General features: G+C 41.3%; 1 protein-coding gene across 3 annotated transcripts in view; it reads left to right on the top strand.

The window, feature by feature from the left end:
• Positions 1–10,668, top strand: part of AGGF1 (angiogenic factor with G-patch and FHA domains 1) — a 31,337-nt gene extending 20,669 nt beyond the window's left edge. The window contains exons 10-15 of one of the 3 annotated variants that reach the window (XM_046666044.1): positions 266–431; positions 1,575–1,657; positions 4,630–4,757; positions 6,406–6,505; positions 7,756–7,958; positions 10,359–10,494. In XM_046666044.1, the coding sequence (XP_046522000.1) occupies positions 266–431; positions 1,575–1,657; positions 4,630–4,757; positions 6,406–6,505; positions 7,756–7,956 (678 nt within the window). In that variant the 3' untranslated portion in view covers positions 7,957–7,958; positions 10,359–10,494. Of the gene's footprint in view, positions 1–265; positions 432–1,574; positions 1,658–4,629; positions 4,758–6,405; positions 6,506–7,755; positions 9,978–10,358 lie in introns of those variants that run through there. The other 2 variants (XM_046666045.1, XM_046666043.1) reach the window with 2 other exon arrangements.
• Positions 10,669–22,380: the final 11,712 nt, after the last annotated feature.

The raw sequence follows: 22,380 nt of genomic DNA, 5'->3' as shown, positions 1-22,380 counted from the left end.
GATGGGATTGGACATGGAGATAGGGAGATTAGTGGATTTGAGAATATCAAAATTCTCAGCTCAGTTGAGCTGTCTTCCTCTCCATTGGTAGAACATTATGGATCATCCTCGAGTTGTGGCAGTTTGTGTGTGTGTGTTTGCATGTGTGTGTCTGTCTCACTGAGAAGCATCTCAAATGTTTTTTTCTTCTAATTACTTAGAGTAGACATAAAATAATCATATATAACCTTCCTGGATTTCTGTTTTGTAATTTTTTCCCCTTTAGCCTAAAACTAAATGTGACCCCTATGTACTTGAGCATGGAGATGAAGTGAAAATTGGAGAGACTGTGTTGTCCTTCCACATCCACCCTGGCAGTGAGACCTGTGATGGCTGTGAACCAGGGCAGGTTAGAGCTCACCTTCGTCTTGATAAGAAAGATGAGTCTTTTGGTATGTGAAATGTATTGTCACATGTGGGCATGAAAACTTTTCTCTTTACTTCACTGGAGTGTTCTAATAATATATATGTTAGCTACCAGCTTCATGTCTAATTGATACAATACCGTATTGAGATACATTTATATTTTGGTGAATATTATCAAATGAGATGAAGAAATGACATGTATTTGAAATTAGAGACCTAGGCTAGTATGATTGTAGTTGATTTTTCTGTGTGATAATTTAGCTGTGCTGTTACAGCATTAGGTTACTTTTTGACCAGGAAAGATAATCATTAGCTCTGTTTTTGCTAATCCAGTTTAGGTGGCTTTTGAAGCAGCCCTGCGGTGGTAGCTAAATGTCTTTCAAAAGAGAAACTGTGACATAATGGTCTCTTAACATCTGTTCACTGATGGGAAGAAGTCATCCACAGTTAAACTCTGTTGTATAATAGTGGTGTAGAGGATAATAGGCAGGGTGTTGAGATACTGGTTGACGTGTTTGCTTTCCTCCTTACAGTTTACGTTGATGTATCATTTGTGTGTAGGCCCATTTTTTTCTATAATAAATAACACTGTAGGAGTTGCTATCTTGCTTTAAGCCCACTTATCTAAGGCTTTTAAAATTCGAATAGATACTTTAAGAACTAATTTTTTTCATATCAGTTTTTCCCCTAAATACCAAACAACTATACATGGTCATTGTATATTTTTTTGTGTTCTGATACTAGATTGTGAAAGTGAGTATGACACATTACATGATAACGTGAATCTTTGGTTCTGTGATTTTTCTTTTGCACATGCCTATGTTCCTTTGGAAAATTCACTATTTCTGCATTGGGGATTCTATTACAATAGTCATATCAAAAAATTAACATGTTTAGTGTTTCTTTTGGTATCTATACTATAACCTTCCTATAATCTTTGCATTTTGGTTAGTTTCCAAGTAAATTTAGTTACCAACATGCTGAAAGGACATCATCATAACCCAAGATGCTTTTATATTACTGTTTACTGGACCTGTTGGTTAATCTGCAGATGGGACATTAATACTGTTAGTTTTTTAAATTATTAAATAACAGTATTAATTTTATATAAAATTTATCAAATTTAGCATTTTCTTATTTTTTAAACTAAGCTCACTTTTTCCATTTAGTTGGTCCGACACTAAGTAAGGAGGAAAAAGAGTTGGAAAGGAGAAAAGAATTAAAGAAAATACGAGTGAAATATGGTTTGCAGGTAAGGATGTTAAATATTGTTACATGTGTTAAACTGTGCATCTGGTTTTGAGTAAAAATGCCTTTAGATTTGCACAGTCCATTTTATATATAAAAAGAGCTATTTAGAATGATTTAGAGATTTATGTAATTTCTGTTGTTTATTGTTTACCTCAACAACTGTTGAAGTTGGAGTAGAAAAATGATAATAATACCCTACATTTGAATAGCCATTTCTGGTTTTTAAAAAACTCGTATCGAAATGATATCAGTGAAGAACATAGTTGGAGGACCAATATTTCCTGATTTCAAGACAGCTCATCAACTACAATAATTAAGACAGTATAGTGTAGGCTAAAGATAAACAAATAGGTCGATGGAACAAAATAATGAATGCAGAAATAGACCTAGATAGATGTATATTTGTGTATGTGTGTGTGTATATATATGTATGATTTTCAGCAAAGATGTGAAGGCAATTTGGTGGAGAAAGGATGGTCTTTTCAGCAAATAGTGCTGGAACAATTGGATAGGTGTATGCAAAATCCAAAAGTAGAACTTTGATCCACACCTCGTAACAGATATAACAATGAACTCAAAATGTATCATAGATATAAATTTAAAACCTAAAACTGTAAAACTTCTAGAAGCAAACCTATAAAAAAAATAGGCAAAGATTTTTTTGGTATTTAATACCAAAAGCACAATCCATAAAAGAACAAATTAATAAATTGCACTGTCTCCAAAACTTTGGTTCTTGCAAAGATGCTCTTAAGAGAATGAAAAGATAAGCCACAGACTGGGAAAAATATTTGCAAATCATCTATCTGATAAAAATCATATATCTTGTATCTAGAATATATACAGAACTCACAAAACTCAATTAGAAAACAATTCAAAAATGAGCAGAAGATTTGAATAGACACTTCACCAAAGCATGTGTACAGGTGGCAAAGAAACACATGAAAAGATGTTCAGTATCATTAGTCATTAGGGAAATGCAAATTAAACCAGTTAAAAAGAGTGACCATACCAGGTGTTGGTGGGCATGTGGAGGAACTGGAGGTCTCATACACTGCTGGTGAGAATATAAAATGGTGCGATTGCTTTGGAAAACAGTTTAGTAGTTTCTTCAAAAGTTAGATGTGCACCTACCATGTGATTCACCATTCTCTTTCGAGATATTTACCTAAGAGAGATGAAAGCATATGTTCACACAAAGACTAGTAAACAAATGTTCATAGCAGCTTTTTTTCTGTTAGCCAAAAACTGGAAAAAACTCACTTGTCCATCAAGCATGGATAAGCAAAGTATGATATATATATGTATATGGTCAAATACGGTTTAGCAGTAAAAAAACATGAGCTGATACAGGCTACAAAATGGCTAAATCTCAAGGTAATTATGCTGAGTGAAAGAAAAGCCAAACAAAAAGAGTACATACTATATATTTCCATTTATATAAAATTCTAGGAAAGCAAGCAAACTAACATATCGTGACAGATCAGTGGTTGTGTGGGTACAGGAGGGGAAGGATTACAAAGAAGGACGAGGATACTTTTGTGGGAGATGGATATGTTTATTATCTTGATTATGGTGACGGTTTGTTTCAAATCTCAAAAGTATCTAATTGTACACTTTATGTGTAATTTATTGTATGTTAATTATACCTTAATAAGGCTGTAAAAAAATTAACATTTAATCCTATAAGTAGACCATGAAGGTAATTCATATTTCCAGTTTACATTTGAGAAACTAAGGGTCACCCAGCTACTAAATGACACAGCTAGATATAGCTAGAATCTAGGTCTTATGTATATTTGTGGAGTTCTTTTTACTCTTCATGAAGATGTGGGAAAAGATGCTCCTAAAATAATGTATTTTTCTGCAAAATTGTATTATTTGTTGTTACTGTTATACTAAGGGAGAGAAATCATAATAGAAAAAAATGTCAAGGGGCTAATTTGAGAGGAAAACAGAAGATATATAAGGAGAGAATAATATATTTTCTCAAAAACTTTAGCTCAATTTTTGTATCTTCTAGGGAGAAAAACCAATTAGAGTTGGTGGTTCTATGTTTTTCTTTGCTGTTTAGAAGCAAAATTAAGTAAAAGCTTCTGTGGTGCTTTTCTTGAGTTGCTCTAGCAGTTCCTGGCATCTTGGTGGATGAATGTCATACTTTTTATATAAAGATCAGCATGTAATAACATGGGGAAGAGGAGCCTTCTCTGAAGCCCCAAGCTGAATGGACTGCCTCTTCTTTTGTGCTACTGCCACATCTTGTTACACCTTAATGCTGAACCAGTCATACTGGAGCGTGCCAAAGATTTTGTGTTTCCCTTCTAGGATTATAAATGTGTTTGTACTCCATCACCTAGCATGGAGCTTCACACACTCTACATAGTAAATATTTGTTGAGTGACTGATGAATTGTATAAATGGAGCTTTTTTGAAGCAGAAAGCTATTAGTAGTGCCAGGATAAAAGAGTATTTGCTTTTTATCCATTTTTTAAAAGGCTTTCTACATTTTTCCCTTCCAAGGAATAGTATCAAACTGTTTAGTCCCTTGGGAACATTCACTTCCTTAGAGAAAAGGAGAAATAGATTTTTTTCCAACCTCAGGGGTTCTGCATATTTCTTTGAATATTGGTAGTTCATATGAGAATGTGAGTACACATCATTAGGTCAAAATATATACTATATTTTCACTATATTCTTACGACTACATATTACAATTTATGTATGATTTATATTCTATATGCAATTTATGTTGTAGTACAACTTGAAATAATATAAACATTTTAAAGAGGATAGAATAAAAATAGCGTAGTAAATAATATAATTGTCTTAATTTATATTATGACTTGTTTTAATTCACTGTTTAATACAGACCACATTGAAACATATTTGCTAAGTAAGGCAAATATAAAGACATTACATTTTTATTTATCGCTTTTGTTTTCCTCAATGAATATTTTGTGTTTATTTATAAAGAATACGGAATATGAAGATGAAAAGGCATTGAAGAATCCAAAATATAAAGACAGAGCTGGAAAACGTAGGGAGCAGATTGGAAGTGAAGGAACTTTCCAAAGAGATGATGCTCCTGCCTCTGTTCACTCGTAAGCATTACATTTTAGTTGCTTGAAACATTCTTTGTACCATAATCACATTCATAGGGTAATCTGACTTACAGAGTTATATATTCTGTTAGGTAGCCTTTAAAGGAATGGTTCAGAACAAGATAGGAACACTGTATCTATTTATATTTTCTTCTAAGATTAGAATTCCATTGTTCCCTGGAAAATTACTAAGCATAGATGTGAATATACATACTGAAACACATATATATGCATCGCTAACATTCTAGCCGCCCAATCAATTGGGCATACTTTTATATACTAGATATCTAGAAGGCTGCGCTAATAAGAAATTGGTATGGACTGGTATTTCGATATCCAGCTACTTTTGTTCTTGTTGACCCTGAAATACTATTTTTCTTCGTTCAGCTCTTTTCTCTTGGTAAAGTAGCATTGATTAACATGAAAAATGTAATTTTGAGGTCTGCAGTGTGACCGTATTTCTGCATTTAGTCATATGTTAGTTACATTTTTTTTCTCTAGAATGTAAATTCTAGATTTAGTTGAAATTTAAATCTTACATGTGGAACTGACAACTAATTATAAAATTTTGATTAAATATCATATTTTATTGATTCTAAGATACACTACTTGGAAGAGTTTTATAATTACGCATGGCAGCAAATTTTTCTTAATGGTACATAAAATTTGATGCGTCTTACAATTTATGGAGTCAGATTTGATGAAATGTAATATTATGAATTAGATATACTAAGCAACATGACAAATACTTTTTAAAATTTAGTATTTTTGAAATAATTGCTGGAGAATATGAAGATTGCTTTAGAGTTAAATAAGAAGGCAGAAGTAAAAAATGAAACACATTGGTCTGACATTGCTTGGTTAATTGTTATTGAAGAGCTAATTTAACGTATTTTGTAGAACTGAAAAGACAATGTGATAGAACATAAAAATACCCTTACATTAGCAGAATATAAAATCAGAACAAAATGCAAATAGTGAATGAGAGGTTTTGTTTCATTTTAACTTTTTTATTGATGTATAACATATATACCAAAAAGTACACAAATACCAGTATCAGTGTCAATTATTGATTATCATAAGATTAACACATTGCAGAATAAACATTTCTTGGCCAAGAAATAGACAATTGTCAGTAACACCAGAAACCTGCCCTCCCAGTGCCCCCTCTTAATCACTGTTCCTTTCTCCTGCCCAAAGGTAACCACTCCCCTGACTTCAACATCAACAGATTAATTTCACTTATTTTTGAATTTTAAATAAGTGGAATAATTCAGTATTTATTTTGTATCTATATTCTTTTTGTCAAACATTATTTTATTAGGTGTATTTTATTTTTACTGCTGTATGATATTCTCTTGTATGAATAAGCCACAGTTTTTCCATTTTACCATTATGGACATCTGGGTTGTTTCTGTTTTGTGGTTATTAGATTTGCTGCAGAAACATTCTTGTACGTGTCTTTTTGTGTATGCTTTTCTGTTAAATTGTATACATAGGAGTAGAATTTGTGTATCTTCAACTTTGTTAGGTAATGCCAAATAATTTTCTAAAGTAGTTGTGCCAATTATTTTTAATTCATTAATTGATTATAAATATGACCTAAATGGTCATTAGAAATCAATTGTCATCTTAATTTTCTTTAAAGTGAAATTACTGATAGCAACAAAGGTCGGAAGATGTTGGAGAAGATGGGTTGGAAGAAAGGAGAAGGCCTCGGGAAGGATGGTGGAGGAATGAAAACTCCGGTAAGACTTGTGTGTTATTTCATTCTTAATTCTTACAGCAGGTATACATACTGGGTACCTACCACGTGCCGAGCTTTACCTTGAGAGCTAGGAGAATAGAAGCAAGCAAAACCAGACACGGCTACTGCCTTAATGGCATTCCTAGTTACCAAATGTATGCATGGTTTTATTTTGTTTTAGGAAGCCTCTCAGAGTCTTTTCCTTTATCAAAGCTAGGATAGTAAATATTATTTCCTGAGCCAAAGGTCTTCTGTGTCTTTTACTTGTTTTTAAGGACCTCCTTATTATGCCTGGTACTAAACATTGCAGGAACAGTCACAATGTTACTTTACAAACAGGCAGATTCTGTATTAGCTGGAGAATCTGTTTTAGGTTCAAGAATCAGAGCATGTAACAAGCAATAGAGAATGTCTGGGAAATAGTACAGCAGTTTAATTCTGCAGTCCCAAGGTTCGTTGGAGGTTCAGATTATCTTTCACAAAAACCTTACAAGCGAACATGACTAAAGAACTTTCTTGATAATTACTTGATACCTAAAGAAGTAGTGGATGGATCAGTGTGAGTTTAATGTAAATTTTCTCATTTTCATTGAGGTACAATGGGAAGGACATGGGGATTGTGGTCAGACCTTCGTTAGAGTATGTGTCCTCTCACTCGCCAGCTGTGTGACTGAGGGCAAGTTTCGATTTCTGTTTTCATATGTAAAAATGGGGATGATAACTTTTTTAGGGATGTCATGAGGATAAAGCCCCTAGCATGGTGCCTGACATATATTAGGCACTCAGCAACTGGTAGCTATGGTTCTCAAGATAATGGGAAGTCCTCCCCTACTTTTGTGAAAATAAACAATCGAATTCTCTTTATGATTCTTCATGTTTAACCTACCTGTTCACTTACTTAGGTGAGGCTAGGACAGTACTTTGAAACACATCCATTGCCTTGACTTCTGGTTAGAGTAGGATGACATATTCTGCAGCATCTCCATGAAACTTGGTGGTTGCTATTGAAAGAGGACTCCATTTCCTGTAGAATCAGCTGTACTTAGTGACAGGGAAGACAACGTAGAAAAATGAGTTGAAGTTCCGTGTGTAGTCATGTATGTATTCTTGTATATATGTGATGGATTTGACAGGTTTTCCTTTTGCATCAATGTTTTTCTAAATCAAAATTGAAAAGTGTCAGGTTGGACACAACAGATTGCAATGTGTGTAAACGCTCCAGTAAGTGGTCTGCTCCACTTTTGGTAACAGATAGAGCTGCAGCTCCGGCGAACACATGCAGGTTTGGGGACAGGCAAACCATCCTCAGTTGAAGATGCTCACCTTCTCCAAAGCAAGAGCAAAAAGAACTGGGAGAAAGCGCGAGAAAGGTTTGCTGAAAACTTCCCAGAAACTAAACCTCAAAAAGATGCACCAGGGAGCGCGCCTTGGGTGAGAGGGACTACAGAGTGAAGGTCAGTCCTAGAACGCAGTTCAAGCTTTTGAAAAAGAGAGTTTGGAAACGTTATTTTATTGCAGACGTTCCCTCCAAAAGAGTCAGTGGCATGAGGGAACTGTGTCACGGTTTACCCTCTCATGACTCAGCAATGCGTAATAAAGGGTGGTTTGCAGCTTGGAAGAAGCATTTTTTAAAACTAATAAGTAGTGACTGAATCAAGTTACGCTGTGAGTGGACTAACGTTCACAGGGCGTGGATGAGCTTATGAAACTTTATTATTTTATCTTGTCGTTTACCAGACTCGTATAAGCACCTAGCCGTATAAGCAGAATTCATGTAACCACTATGGCTTAAATATGCATTTGTCCTTGTCTCCATGTTCATTATCGTACGATGCACAGCAAAAGAAACAAGAAGTTTATAAAAACAGTTCTGACTAGGAGCATCCTTGTTTTTGCCCTTTAGAACTTAGATAAAACATGTTGAGAAAAACATGGGTAGTGGTGCATAAATTTTATCATTCTTGAGATAACCTAAGTAATAGTATTGAAGAACTAATGACCAGGTGACATGTTGTGGAAAATTAGTCTTTCATTGTTTTCTTCTGTGAAGAATCTGTTTATTTGTACTATATATTAAGTATTTGCATTTGGTTTGTTTCATAGCTGAAATATTTAGATATGGACAATTGAGTACGGTATTGAAATATTCAATGTGCTGGCATTTGTAGTTTTGATAAATCCCATTGCTGGCAATGGAGTCGTGCCAGAGAAATCTGATTTCTACTGCAAAAGGATTACCTAGTCAAGGTGTCAAACTCAAGATGTTTATTGAAAATGTCCTGAAATGCAATAAAAACATTATGACATCAGAAGAGTGATTAATTGAACCAGTGATTTAAACACAGTGGTCTGCTTTGAACTCACGACCAGCCCGAGTTTTCCTCTTTCAGTTGCAGAGCAGGAAGAAAGCTCCCGTGGAGCAGGGGAGAGCTGCAGTGCGGCTCCCTGCGTGCAGGTGTCACTGCTCTGCCACTGACCGCTGTGCTATCCCTCGCTGTTCCGCTTTTCTCTCAGCTGTTTGCTGGGAAATTAATGCTGGAACCGACCCTTTCCTGACAGTGAATATGAGCTATAGCTCCCTCATCTACTATAAAGAAATGTCTTCAAGATTTAGAAATAGGAAAGGAAAATTCTGAAAAAAATTATACAGTAGGGAAGATAATTCAGAAAGAAAGTCTACCTGTTGGAATTTCTAGTCCAAATGGTACAGGGTATTTAGGAAGAAAGGGGGACGAGGAAAGAAAAATAAGTTTATTACTAAAGATGAGACATGGCCAAGCAAATTGTCAAGTCCCTGTAGGCCTAAGCTGGGATAACCGCAGGCCCTGTTACTCCAAAGCTGATAAAGTATTCTTCTGTATCCTTCTTGGCCATCTACACACCCTAGCGCGCACACACACACACACACACACACACACACACACACACACACCATTAGACTTGGAGGCAACAGGAGTATCCTGTATTATTTTTTCTAAAATAGAAAAAATTACTCATGTCAGTGTAGTTCTGATACTGGTGCCCTGTATATAGTTAGTAGACTTTGCTTCTGGTGGATCTCACTCATTGTGGTAGTATACAACTGTCTAGGTAATATTTCTCGTTTTTATTACTAGATTGCAGAAAAATTTTTCATTGTTTTTTGTTAAGAAAATGGAAATTTAAAAATGGTGACAAAAATTGAAATATGTGTGATATTTGCATTATTAAAACGCTTTGCAGATGTAAAGTCTCAGGGCTACACTGCATAGTGGTTAAAGCACTGACTAATATCTGGGTCTGTTTCCATCTGTGGAATAAGAATAACACTTATCTCACATGTCTGTCTTCAATAGAAAATGAGAAAATGTATATAAAAGCACTTTGTAAATTGTAAAAGTACAAATGTGAGCTTCTATTTGTTTAGAAGCATAGATGTGAATTATGTACAATTTGGATTACACATAAAATTGTTTTGTGTCTAATATCTTAAATTACAGTTTATTTACAAAGTTTACATTTATTAATTTAATAGCCTTTATGTGTTTAAGTGGAGCTACAAGTTGCTGAATTTTGCAAAATCTAACATCTTATATTTGTGCCAGAACCATGAGAAACTGGCAAAATTGGGAACAGAAGAAACCATCAATATTGGAGTAAAATAACAGAAATTGTTTTCCAGAATTAAATAGCTAGGAAGCACTTTTTCTCAGAAAGGATTTTTTTTTTTTTTGCTTTTAAAAGTTTTTACTTCTGATGTTTCCTTTTTACTCTAGTGGTGACATTATGAAAAGCAATGGCTCACCTAAATCAAACACCTTTCAACTTTTCATGTAAAAGATTATTTCTTAATTTGGCACATTTTCAAATTGCAGGCAAAAGAAGATAGAAATCTCAAACAAAGGAATGCAAGAAGTGTCAGAGACTGTGTACAAAGGCCATCCTATCAAGTTGCAGGACAGAGGGATGTGCTTGGCAGGGAGCCAGAAAGGCATTTCTGGACCCAACACCTAAAGGTGCTCTCAGGAACAGTTGAAAGTATTTTCCCCATCATCTTGCGCTAAGTGTGCTGCTTATTTTTGTAGGGCATTACTTATATCTCTGCTCTGAATCTTTGATCCCCCAACATTTCATTTTGCTTTTTCTGACTTTGAAGTGGAAATACATTTGGATTCTCTAAAATGAGTCAGTGTATGTGTGTGTGTCTGTGTGTATCAGGGCCTAGGCTTTCTCTCTGCCTTTCTGCTCTGTTATTCTCAGTGTTGGCTTATGGCCTTGTGGTTGCAAAAAGGCTTTTGAGACTCCAGTCATCATTTTCATGTCCAAAACAGGAAGCAATGGAAAAGAGCGATGTTTGGGTCAGTCCTCTTTCATCAGGAAAGCAAAAGCTTGCTCAGAAGCTCTCACAGCAACTTCTCCTTGGGGTCCTTAGCCTGCACCTGCTCATGTGACTACCCATAGCTGCTGCAAGGGAAGTGGAGAAGGTGGGCAACAGGATGGTCTCAGTCGGCGTAGGCCAGTCAGGAGCCATCACTGGGGCTGACCATGTTGCTGCTGGGACAGAGGCGGGGTTCAGTGAGCAAGGCAGAAGGAACGGTGGATGTTGAGTGGGCGGACGACCCAACTGTCCATCACTGGGGACTGGGTGATTGGTTAGACTGTGATGCAGCCCTGCTGTGTAATACTTTGCAGCCCTGCAAATGAGTAAGCTAGAACTATCTATACTCTGATGGAGAAGAGCATTCTCATTGCATTGCTGGTTTTAAAAAGCAGATTGTAGAAAAGTATGTATTGCATAATCCCACTTAAAAATATATATATATAAGGGTATGTATTGAATTGTTAATATTAATCACCCAAGGAGTGAGTGGACTTTCACTTTTCATTATTTCCTTATTTGAACTTTAAAGCAGGTGTAATTGTGTCGTTAGCTCTGTGTATTCACACACATTTACAATAAGTAGGAATGCAACTCCAGGAAGTGGAGAGGCCTTCGGGGCTCAACCCCAGACATTTGACTCTCATGTACCCATTTGCCTTTACCATCTATATACCTGGGACTTCCAGGTTGTTTTAGCCAGGATACATCTCCAACTCAAAGTCACCTTAAAGGCCGCTTTATCGAGGAGTGAACACAGCCTTCTCCAAGCCCGGTCTCTTCCAGTTCACTCTGTCAGCTGGCAGCGCCATCTGTCCAGTCATGCAATCCGGAGCCTAGGAGTCATCTTCTGTTCCGCTCCTGCCTTCCCCCTGATTTCCAGTATGTTAAGTCAATTCACTGTCACTACTCCCTGGGACTCTTCCTCTAGCCTCCTAACAGGTCTGCCTGCAGTCCCGCCTTCCTCCTTCCAGTCCATCCACACTGCAGACGAAGTTTCTTCACAGCTCCTGTCTCGTCATCTCTGTTTCAGTCCTCCAGTGGCTTGGCTTCCCGTTACTCTGAGGACAGAACACAAAACCCTAGCCCATAAAACCCCGCCTGGTCTAGCCACTGCCACATTTTCCAGTCCTCCTTGTGTCACTCTCCCCCTTCTTCTCTGGGCTGCAGCACGCTGGCCCTCTTTTCAGCTCCTCACACGTGCCGTGCCCTGTCCTCCCAGGGCGCTTGTGTTCTGTTGTGTCTGGGATGCTCTTCCTCCAGCCTTTTACCTTCTTCCCTCTGACGTATTCTTTAGACCTCTGCTAATTGCTGCTTCTTCAGGGAGGCCTCCTTTGTCCCCCTAGTCTAATTGCCTTTGATAAATGTTCTTGGAAATCCCTATTTGTTTTGTTTAGACTACTTATTTTGGTTCACAGTTGTATATTAATTTGTGTGATTGGTATGCTAGTTGTCTAGATTCCTAAGTGCCATGTGGGCAAGACCTTGGTTTTGCTCACTTACTGCATTCCTAGTGCCTAGCACCATGCCTGGCGTATACACTTGTAGCCTCAAAGTGAAAGAGCACGGTGGGTTTGTAGAACTGCAGGTGCCTTTACGGATAGTTTTATGCGCCCGAGGAAACATGCCAGGAACTGAGGCTACGAAGAGGATGTAGAGCAGTGGTTTGCAAATCCTCCACCATGATCCACAGGAAGATGCCAAACTGGTGACTCAAGGGCTTGTGCTGTTTCCAGAATAGGTTTACATTGATCTGGTTTTCAATTCAGTCTTCCAAATAGATTACCTATGAAGAAAGGGTTTCACTGCTTAAAGAAGAGGGCGTGAGGTGGGGAGAGGAACTGAGTCACTTACCCACAGCCATTCTTGCATATTTTGTTAAGAAATTTGGATTTATCTCTTTGACAAGAATTTGTGAAGAATTTTAAGCAAGGAAGGGCACTCATTAGGTTGCTTTATAGCAGAATAGCTTGGCTGATTGAAGGGAGGCTGGGTGGAGACTGGCAGATCTCCTTGGAGGGCTTGTTCCATCTGTCACATATTGATTGAGCACCCATAGGTGCTGTGCAGACCTGTGAAGGCAGGGACCTTGTTGTCTTACTCACTGCTGTGTCTTCAGTACCTACCACAGGATTAGGTACTTAGGAGGTGCTCAGTAAGCATTTGTTGATAGGATGGATGGACACACATTCACGGTATGTCAGGCATTGTGGTAGGCACTTAACATAAATCTTCTTTATGCCTGCCAGTATTTCATGAATCAGAAAACTGAGGCTTAGAGAGGTTTTTATTTTGCTCAAGGTCAGGAAGCCTGTGTGACAGAGTGGCAGAGGTAGGGTTAAATCTTGATTCTTTTCATCCCAGTGGGACAGTTAAGAGCACAGGCTGAAGAGTCTCACTTACCTAGGTTCAAATGACAGCTCCACCACTCCTGAGCTGAGTGACATTTAAAGATTTATTTAAACTTCTCTACCCTAACATCATCATGGGGTTGTTGGGGAGTGTAAATGAGATAAAGCCTGTGTGGCACTGAACATATTGTCTGGCGCATAAGAAGCCCTCAAATATTAGCAATTATTAGTATTATTATGCCATGCTACCAGTGTCAAGGGCGCAGTTGTAGGAGTAGAATCCTGGAGTGGAGATGGTGGTTATTGAAGTGAGGGACGAGGTGAGTGAGTGGATGGTCATCTTCATTCTCCGAGGAGATGATAGGAGATAGGTGTGGACCAGAAGACTGGGTCAGGAGCTGGATCTCTTAATGAATATTGGAGAATGAGCAGCAGACTCGTAGTGAGAAAGACAATGAGAAAGGGTAGAAGGTACTGTAGGTGACCCTCGTTATCCTCGAAGGAGTGGATTCTGCATGACTTCAGAATTGGAGCCCTCTGGAGACAGGATAGAAAGATCTAGCAGGCCTACCCTGTACCCTGTGGGAGCAGGGAAGCTGCAGAGAGAACTCCAAGAAATAGGAGATTTCAGATACTTTCATATAAAGATCTTTGAACAGTGTGCGTTCGTTCAGCAGAGGCGTGAGGCCCTTCGTACAGCCAGGTGCTATTCTAGGCCTAGGGTGCAGCAGTCAACAAACCGGACGAGACGCTCTGCCTTCTTGGAGCTAACATTTATTTTTAGATAGTATTTGGTAGAATGTAAAGGCCAAGTAGTCACATGAAGGCCTTGATAGTTCCAAAAAGAGTATTAATCCAAAACAGTTTTTGTTCATTTCAAAGTATTTTCAAAAGCCAAAGTTCTTGGGGCAGAGAGGGAGGGAGCAATTTTTTAAAAATTGTTTTCAGATCTGTCCTGAAACCAGACCATTTTAGGGGAATCTTATAAACTCTGCCTTCAAAAAACTTTTAGCCATGTTTTTGAGGGTTTTGGATATGTAGACAACAGTAAAACCTTACTGAGGCTGCAGTCCTTCATTTCATTATGTATCTCTTCTGATTACCTGAGAAGAATAGTAACTGCCTGCTCAGACTTTTGGATTTTGTGGTTCTAAATCTGAACAATAAATCATTGAAGAACAAAAAAAAAAAAAAAAAAAAGGCAACGTGAATCAGGTCACTGGAAATTGGAGTTGATGGGGAACATGTACATCAACCAGTCCCTGGAGGATGGGGAGCAGACACACTCGGGGAGGTTAATGTGAACAGAGGCAGACTGTCTTCTGCCTGCTGAGTGAGAATGCCTTTTCAGAAACTCTCCCAATAAAAAGCTAGCTTTCTTCGTCCATGTAAAAAATGCTCTGGTATTTCATTGCCCAGAAAGCAAAAGACACAGAGAAGTTGGTGGAATATTATTAAATGTATTTAAACATGTGACAGTGTGTTACTTAGCTTCCAATTACTGGTAGACTTCAGAGGCCAGGAAGGTTGCCAGCTCATTCACCTGATCATTACTTATCTTGACCAAAGGCCCAGGAGAATATATACTGAAATAATAAAACTTTCATTAACATTTAATGCTTTTCCTTAAAGCCTTCATTTTAATACTGTGAAATCAGATTTCAGAGAATGTCATAATTAAGATTTTCATAAAAGGAAACATTTAATACTATTTAAATATGTAATGACTCCCAGTGCTATCTGAATTCATTCACATCATAAACCCACTAAAATGGGCTTTAATCTCTACTATGACCATGTTCCCTTTACTTAACCTTAATATACAACACTATCAAGGCCAATTTATGAGCCACACAAAAATAATCATCGTTGCTTTATTGTAACCACACCTGATTAACCAGGAAAGTTAATCTGGTTAATCAGCACCATATTCGCCAGCCTGGGCTCTGAGTAACTGGCAGCTCTTTTAAAAATCTAATTTTTCTTGGAAAGATGGATATTTGCCAACTTAAGGATGTTTTAAAGAATGTGCCAGAGACTCCGAGGGCTACTCTAAAGGAGGAGTTCCAGAAATGTTTTAAGCAGGGAAGCATTTTTGGAACTACTGTATAGTTTCCCAAGGTGACTTCTTTGAAGGGAAAGTACTCAGATGGATAGATTTTGATATATTGACTTGTAAGGTTGGTCAGATTACTTTGTAGTCACGAGTCATACTGAGTTTTGACTGGATTTGTGTATTTCGCAAACCAGGCATGAAGTTTATGTTTTGACAGAAAAATATTTCTATCCTGAAGGAAAGTGACTTGGCAAACCTTTGTGGCTGGTGTGCAGCTGCTCTTGGAGATCTCCCCAGGGAACCTGCTTGTTCTGAGCTCCTTTGGATTGGTTTTGAGCTCCCATTCAGAGAAGGAAGAGAAATATAAGCTGTAGTTACTGAGTTTAAACTACATGTCAGAATTTGCCTAAATATCTTCCTTAGTCTTCATGACGACTCTGTAAGGTATGTGTTGTCCTCATTTTACTGATGAGGAAACTGGGTTTCAGAGGGCTTAAGGTGGTCGCCAAGGTGACAGCTAACACACATGGCTAGCAGCTTAGATTTGAATTCACATTGGGCTCCAAAGGCATGATCAGCTCCTCACAGGTACAAGTCAACGGGGTCTTAGTCAGTGCACGAATTTACAAAGGTTCTCAGAACTATGGAGGCCTCTTCCCCCCAAGAGGGATCCTTCATACCCACCTTCCAACTTTCTGTCTCAGAAAAGTCTGAGTGCTCCCTGCCCTGGGCAGAGAGACTAAGATATAAGAGGGGAGAGGTTAGGACCCCCACTAAGGTATTGATTTCTGGGGAAGAGGGGCTTCCCATCAAGCACATGCCTTTCTCACACACACCCCAGACCGTGCCAGGCAGTATCATGCCTGTGGCAGCAGAATAATACCCCCCAAGATGTCTGTGCTAATCCCTGGGACCTGTCAATATGTCACCAGGCAGGGGAGAATTCAGTTTGCAGATGGAATCAGATTGCTAACCAGCTGACCTGAAGATAAGGAGAGTGTCTTTTAAATGTGGAAGACGGAGGCAGAGTGAGGCAATGTGAGAAGGACTGGCCCTTGCTGGCCTTGAAGATGGAAGAGGCCAGAAGCCAAAGAATGTGGGCAGCCTCTAGAAGCTGGAAAAGGCAAAAAACGCATTCTCTCCTAGAGCCTTTTAGAAAGGAACGCAGCCCTACCAACACTTTGAGATCCATTTCAGACTTCTGACCTGCAGAACTGCAAGGTAATGCCTTTGTGTTGTCTTAAGCCATGAAGTTTGTGGTAATTTGTTAGAGCAGCAATGAGGAACTGATACAGAGGCTGACCTTGTCTCCTCTCGGAGAGCTAGCTGGCTTCCCCCAGCACCAGAGGTCGTGGTTGGGAGTAGCCAACACCAGCCCAAGTGTCAGCGAGCACTCAGGCCAGGATCCAGAGGCCCCGGCACCGCTGAAAGGTGGGCCGAGAGAGGCCTGGAAGTAAGTGCAGCTGTTTGGCCACAGGTGTGACTGGGATCCGGGGATCGAGCTCCAGCCTGCAATCTGCTACTTCCTAGCTGTGTGGTGTTCAGAGGGTCCCTTCACCTTGCTGAAGTGTGGGGCCTCATTTGTTAAACATGGACAGTTAGACCTGCCTTGCCTGCAGGGTGTCGTGAGGACAAAGAGTAGAGTACGCAAGAGTGTGCTCATTGCTCTGCACACATTTTCATTTCTAGGTAGTGAATCCGATAGTACTGCAGTACTGTGGAAGAAGCTTGCTATACTCCTATTGTTGTTAGTAACAAGCGTACATATGTGACTTTCAACATTTTTTTCTAAGTCTGCAGTCGAGAAAATCCAATTAAACAGAGCAACCGATTCACTCAAAGTTTAGTTGATGTTTCACTATATTTCACGTGATCATAGCATATTAGAGCCAAAGGGGAACAGATTCGGGCTGTGGAAAGGTAAGATGGTCAAACCTTTAGAAAGAGAGTTCCCCGGGGAGTCCACAGCAGCAAAACGAAACAAAATCAAAAGCCCAGCGTTTATGACTCCCTTCTGAGACATGGACAGCTATGTAAAGTAGAAACTCAGCTCAAACCAGCCAACCCTCCCCTTTTCCAGCCTCTAAGGATGATAACTTGGGTGTGTACAGGGCCCCAGCTGTTCTAGGCTCAGTTGTCATTACCCTCCTTTGCCCACACTCCCTCCTCCCTGCCACATGTCAACCGAAAGAAGTGACTGATCACTCTACATCATGGCAGGAGTGGAGGAGTTGTGTTCAGGGCAGTCTGGTTCCAGCATCCCATCCACCTCGCTAAGGCATTGCATGCATTGCTCTCAAAGGCAGTACCCAGGTAGTCCAAGTAGCAAGCTGTTGCCTAAATCCAGGGAAGCCCTGCAGATGTAGGCAAGGTATGTCACTCACCCATTGGCAGTGACCTCTCTGTGAGCAGGCTGTGCCACAGCCAGAGAGGCCGATGCAATCCCTGGAACCCACCTGTGCCCACTCAAGTCCCACGGCTTAGCTGACATCGGGCTGCCAGCTTGGCTGGTTGCTCCAGGTAGCCCTCTTGCTTTGCCAGGTGAGTGAGCAGAAGCCCTTAAGGCCAAAGCAGCAGCCTGTCTGTTGAGGCTGGAGGCAAGTGAGCCGCCATAGCCACTGTCTCCTGAGAGTGGACAGGCCACTCTGTTTCTCCTCTGTTAGATGACAGAGTTGGACTGCACAAGGGCTATGTTTCTTTCTAGGATTTTCTGGAAGTGGGGATTACGTCAGTCCTGGTGTTGCAGGTTTTGTTTATTTTAACTAAGGAAGCTGAATGTTAATGGTGAGGAGTTTCCATTTGCAAAATGTAAGTAATTTTATTTTTTATTATAAAAGTATTCATGCTTGTTATAAAAATTATAACAGGGCAGAAGTGTATAAAGCTCGAAGTAAAGTATCTTAACTCCCACAGCCAGCACTCAGTCACCAGTCAGGGTAATTGTTCTCCTGCCCCTCAACAGGCAATTGGCACTCCCCTTAGCCAACCTTCTTGAGGGAGCAGTTAAGACTCTAAAAGTAAATCTTTGCTTATTTTAATGGTTCTAACAATTGATGAAATAGAAGAATAACAGGGGCCAGCCTGATGGTGCAGTGGTTAAGTTCGCATGCTCCACTTCGGCAGCCCAGGGTTCACAGTTTCAGATCCCGGGTGCAGACCTACACACTGCTCATCAAGCCGTGCTGTGGTGGTGTCCCACAGACAAAATAGAGGAAGATTGGCACAGACGTTAGCTCAGCAACAATCTTCCTCAAGGAAAAAAAAAAAAGAAATACCATTTGTAGATTTGTCTTCTTCTGAAAAGTCCAGATTCAGATCTTATAGCCCAACTTATAAATCCACATTAAGTTAGATTTCCATACTTAAGAGAAATAACTTATACTATTATTAGAGTAATGTAAAAATTGCAAAAGACAAATAAACTACATTAAAATACCAATAGCCATTTTACCGAGGTGACAGGACTGTGGGGGAGTTTTTTTTTTTCTGCCATTCTTTGTAGATTGGGGTATTGCTTTCGTGTTACTTGTATAATGAAAAAAGAAGTTTTACGAAAAACACTCCTGATAATGACATGCTGGAATAGTTGATTGAATTCAAACCAAGCAGCCCAATAACCGACACTTACTAAATCTTTGTTGATTAAATAGCTTTAAAAAAAGTATTACTGCTATTTCCTTTTAGGTTATTTTTCCTATTATGAATTCTACTCAGAACTAAAGATGAATAATTATTAATATAATTATGGGAAAACTAACTTGTAAAAATCTTTAATACATTGAGTGGGTTCAGTGCCTCAAATATTTGAGCAGCTATTATCTGCAAAGCACTGTGGGAGTAGAAGGATGAGTAAACTCCATTCCTACCCCCAAAGGCTCAAGGTCTGGTAAGGGCGTCGTACAAGAATCCACAAAGCGTATGCTAGATCCCTGTTCTAAGGTTTGTGAAATACAAAATGCTATGAGTCCAGAGCAGGAAGGAATCGACTAATTGAGGAATCAAAGCCAGCTTCATGCAGGCTGCTGAGTGTGGGCTTGGTCTCAGAAAATGGGTGGGATCTTTCATACTCAGAATTGAAGGGGTTTTTTAAGTGGAGGGAAGGCAAACAGGCATAGAGGTGCCAAGACCAGGGGACATCAGGAAGAACAAGGAGTGCAATCTGGCTGGAGCTTACAGCGTATGTAGAGGGGACTGGTAAGACTGGCACAGCGTGGGGAGCTTGACTATCCTGCCACGGAGTCTGAGCTTGTAGATGACGGGTGATCTTGGCAGCCTTTGAGCAGAAAACGTGCGTGATATGATCACTGTTGGCTTAGGACAGTTCCTTTGGCCAAGTTGTGTGTTAGGCAGGAGGCAGTGGAGGAAGACAAGGATCGGAAGATGAACCCCAGACGAATGATAAATGGGGCCTGCGCTGGGCAGCTGGCATCAGAGGAAGACAGCTGTGATATTTTGTAGAAATGCACTCAGTAGATCAGGGGCCTAGGATTCAGTGAGACTGGAGTTCAAATCCCACTCTGCTTCTTAGCAGCTGTGTGACTGTGAAGACATTAGTTAGCTCCCCTGGGCCTGACTCTACAAAGTGGGCATAACAGCAGTTACATCCTGGGGTTGCTGCGTGGCAGGCAATTATCCTTGTAAAGCATTTAGCACAGCCCTGGCACATGGTGAATGCTCAGTACATGTCACTGATGGTACTGCCTAGAATTGGAGGAAGGAAACAGCTGTCCGCCTGGTGACTGAGTAACAAGGGAGACAGGACAGCTGCTAGGAGCATGGCCTCTGGAGGTGGACACTGGATTTGGATCTCAACTCCACTACTTACCAGCTGTGTGATCTTGTACAAACTACTTACCCCTCTCTACCTCAGTCTCCTTAGCTGTAAAATGGGCATGGTCCTAATCCCTCCCTAGGGAGCTGCTGTGAGAAGAGTGAGATAACACATGTCAGGTGTGCAGCATGTGCCTGATACATTTAAGAGCCCAGGAAATGTGATTGGGTGAGGGGTGGCGATGCGGAGTGGAACAGCTGTGTCCCTCCCACCTGTAGTGATGGGTTATGCAAGCGGAGGTGAGACATGCAGAGAGCACTGAAGATGAAGGATGGCGCCAGGAGAGCACTCGGGGCTGGAGGCAGTCAGGAGTCGCTGGCAGCGGAGTGATTAGTGTCGCTCTACAGGCAGACGAGCCAAGAATGAGTGCATCAGTTGGCCTAAGGAAACAATCGGACAAATCCAGAACACAGGACATTCCGTAAGACAGGTGGTCAGGACTCTTCAAAAAGTGAGTGTCACGGAAAAAAATAGTACAAGAGTTGAACCTTGATTGGACTCTGTTTTCAAAAAAAGATAAAAAGCCATTCTTGGGACAATTGGGGAGTTTTGATTAAGGACCCTATATTAGAGGCTAGTAGGAAATCGTAAGCATGCAGAAGAATGTGTTTATTATCCCTAGGAGATACACGCTGAAATAGGGATGAAATGTCAGGCATGTATGTGGTGGAGGGCAGAAAAATTAGATGTGGCACAATGTTAACAACTGTTCAGTCTAGGCGGAGGGTCTCTGTGAGTATTCATTGTACTAGCCTTTCAGCTTTTCCTGGATGCTTGAAATTTTTCAATATAAAAAAATGAGGAAAAAAAGACCTGAAGAAAAACTGTTTGGGAATGAGTCTACATCAGCAAAAGGAATTCTGAGGAGGAGCAAATTCCACCTACCAAGGGAGAAATTTCAAGAAGGGAGAGCTTGAGCAAAACGAAGGCTGAAAATAAATCACCGGGGAGATTGTGGCGGCCTCTTAAAGAGTCCAGCGTATTGGGGAAGCTGAGCACGGAATGAAGGAGGAAAGAATGAGGAGGAAGTATAGGCAGCAACGTCTAGTAACCTCCTTGGACGCTGTTCCGTGGGCAGCATCCAGGCAGGGGGTCTTTCTTTTCAGTATGAGGGAGATGGGCGTTGCTGAGAAAGAGGAGTCTGGGGAAAGGGAGGGAAGGAGACAGAGGAGAGGAGGAGCACCAGGGGAGCAAAGGCCCAGGGAGAGGACCCGGTGGCCTCAGATGGGACGGAGCCTCCTCCTTTGGCCCAGAAGTGAGCACTGTGGAGACTTGTGGGGAAGGAAGCCCCCACCGCAGTGACCAGAGGTGGAGGTCAAGCCCTGTGGCAGGAGGTGTGAGGCGGGAAGGGGGGAAGCTTAGCACAGCTGCCACTGGGTCTGGACGGGAGAGAGGACAGGCAGGGGAGAGAGCGGGTGCACTTGGCATTGCGGGGACTAACAGAGGGCCTCTCTGGGATGGCCCTGAGGAGGCACTCGACACGGGGAGGCTAACTACTGGCCCCCTTTTCAGAACTTGGTGTTGAGCAGCGACTACCCATTAAAGACTCACTCATCAGGAAACGAGTAACTCTCTTTTGGGTAAACCGCTTTGGCCTCATTTCCATGCACTCTCCACCCTGGGTTGCCCTGGCAGGTGTACAGGCACGTGGTGTGACAGTCTTCGGTGTGTAAGGAAGCGTCCGTCCTTTCGAAGTAACAGGTACAAGGTGGCCACGGCTCCGGGTGATCAGGGTTCACCGGGCTGCTGGAGCGCTCACTTCCGAAGGCGCCCCGAGGAAGGCCACCCCCGCACAGAAGCCCACTAGACGGCGGCTGGAGCTTGCCCCCCGGCACCCCAGAGCAGAAGTGACTTCTGGTTCTGCTCTGGCTCCCCAAGCGCTTCTCAAAGGCCCACATCTGGAGACTGCGATTCGGCGAGGTGGCAGCGGGCCTCGATTCAGCTCCCAGGCGATGCTGGAGACGCTGTCAGCGGAGCGCGCTGGGAAGGGCGCTGGCGTGGGGGTGGTGGGGCAGCTACAGGAGGACCCTGGTCACCAAGCAGCCATCCCGCTCCCCATCGGGATCCTCTTTGAGCGGAGTCTGCGGCGGCGCAGCGGCCAAGGCCAAGGCGCCCTCGCGGCGGCTCACCTCCCGCAGCCGCGCCTGCAGCGCCTCCCGCTCGGCCTGCAGCTCCCGGCGCGCCCGGGCCGCCGCGCGCTCCTCCTCCCGCAGCGCCCGCCGCCGGCGCTCCAGGGCGCGCTCGCCCTGCTCCACGGCCGCCTCGCGCCGCGCCAGCTCGC

The sequence above is a fragment of the Equus quagga genome, chromosome 7, assembly GCF_021613505.1.
Source record: "Equus quagga isolate Etosha38 chromosome 7, UCLA_HA_Equagga_1.0, whole genome shotgun sequence".
In the NCBI taxonomy this organism is placed as follows: domain Eukaryota; kingdom Metazoa; phylum Chordata; class Mammalia; order Perissodactyla; family Equidae; genus Equus; species Equus quagga.
This window is presented reverse-complemented; position numbering and strand designations above follow the sequence as displayed.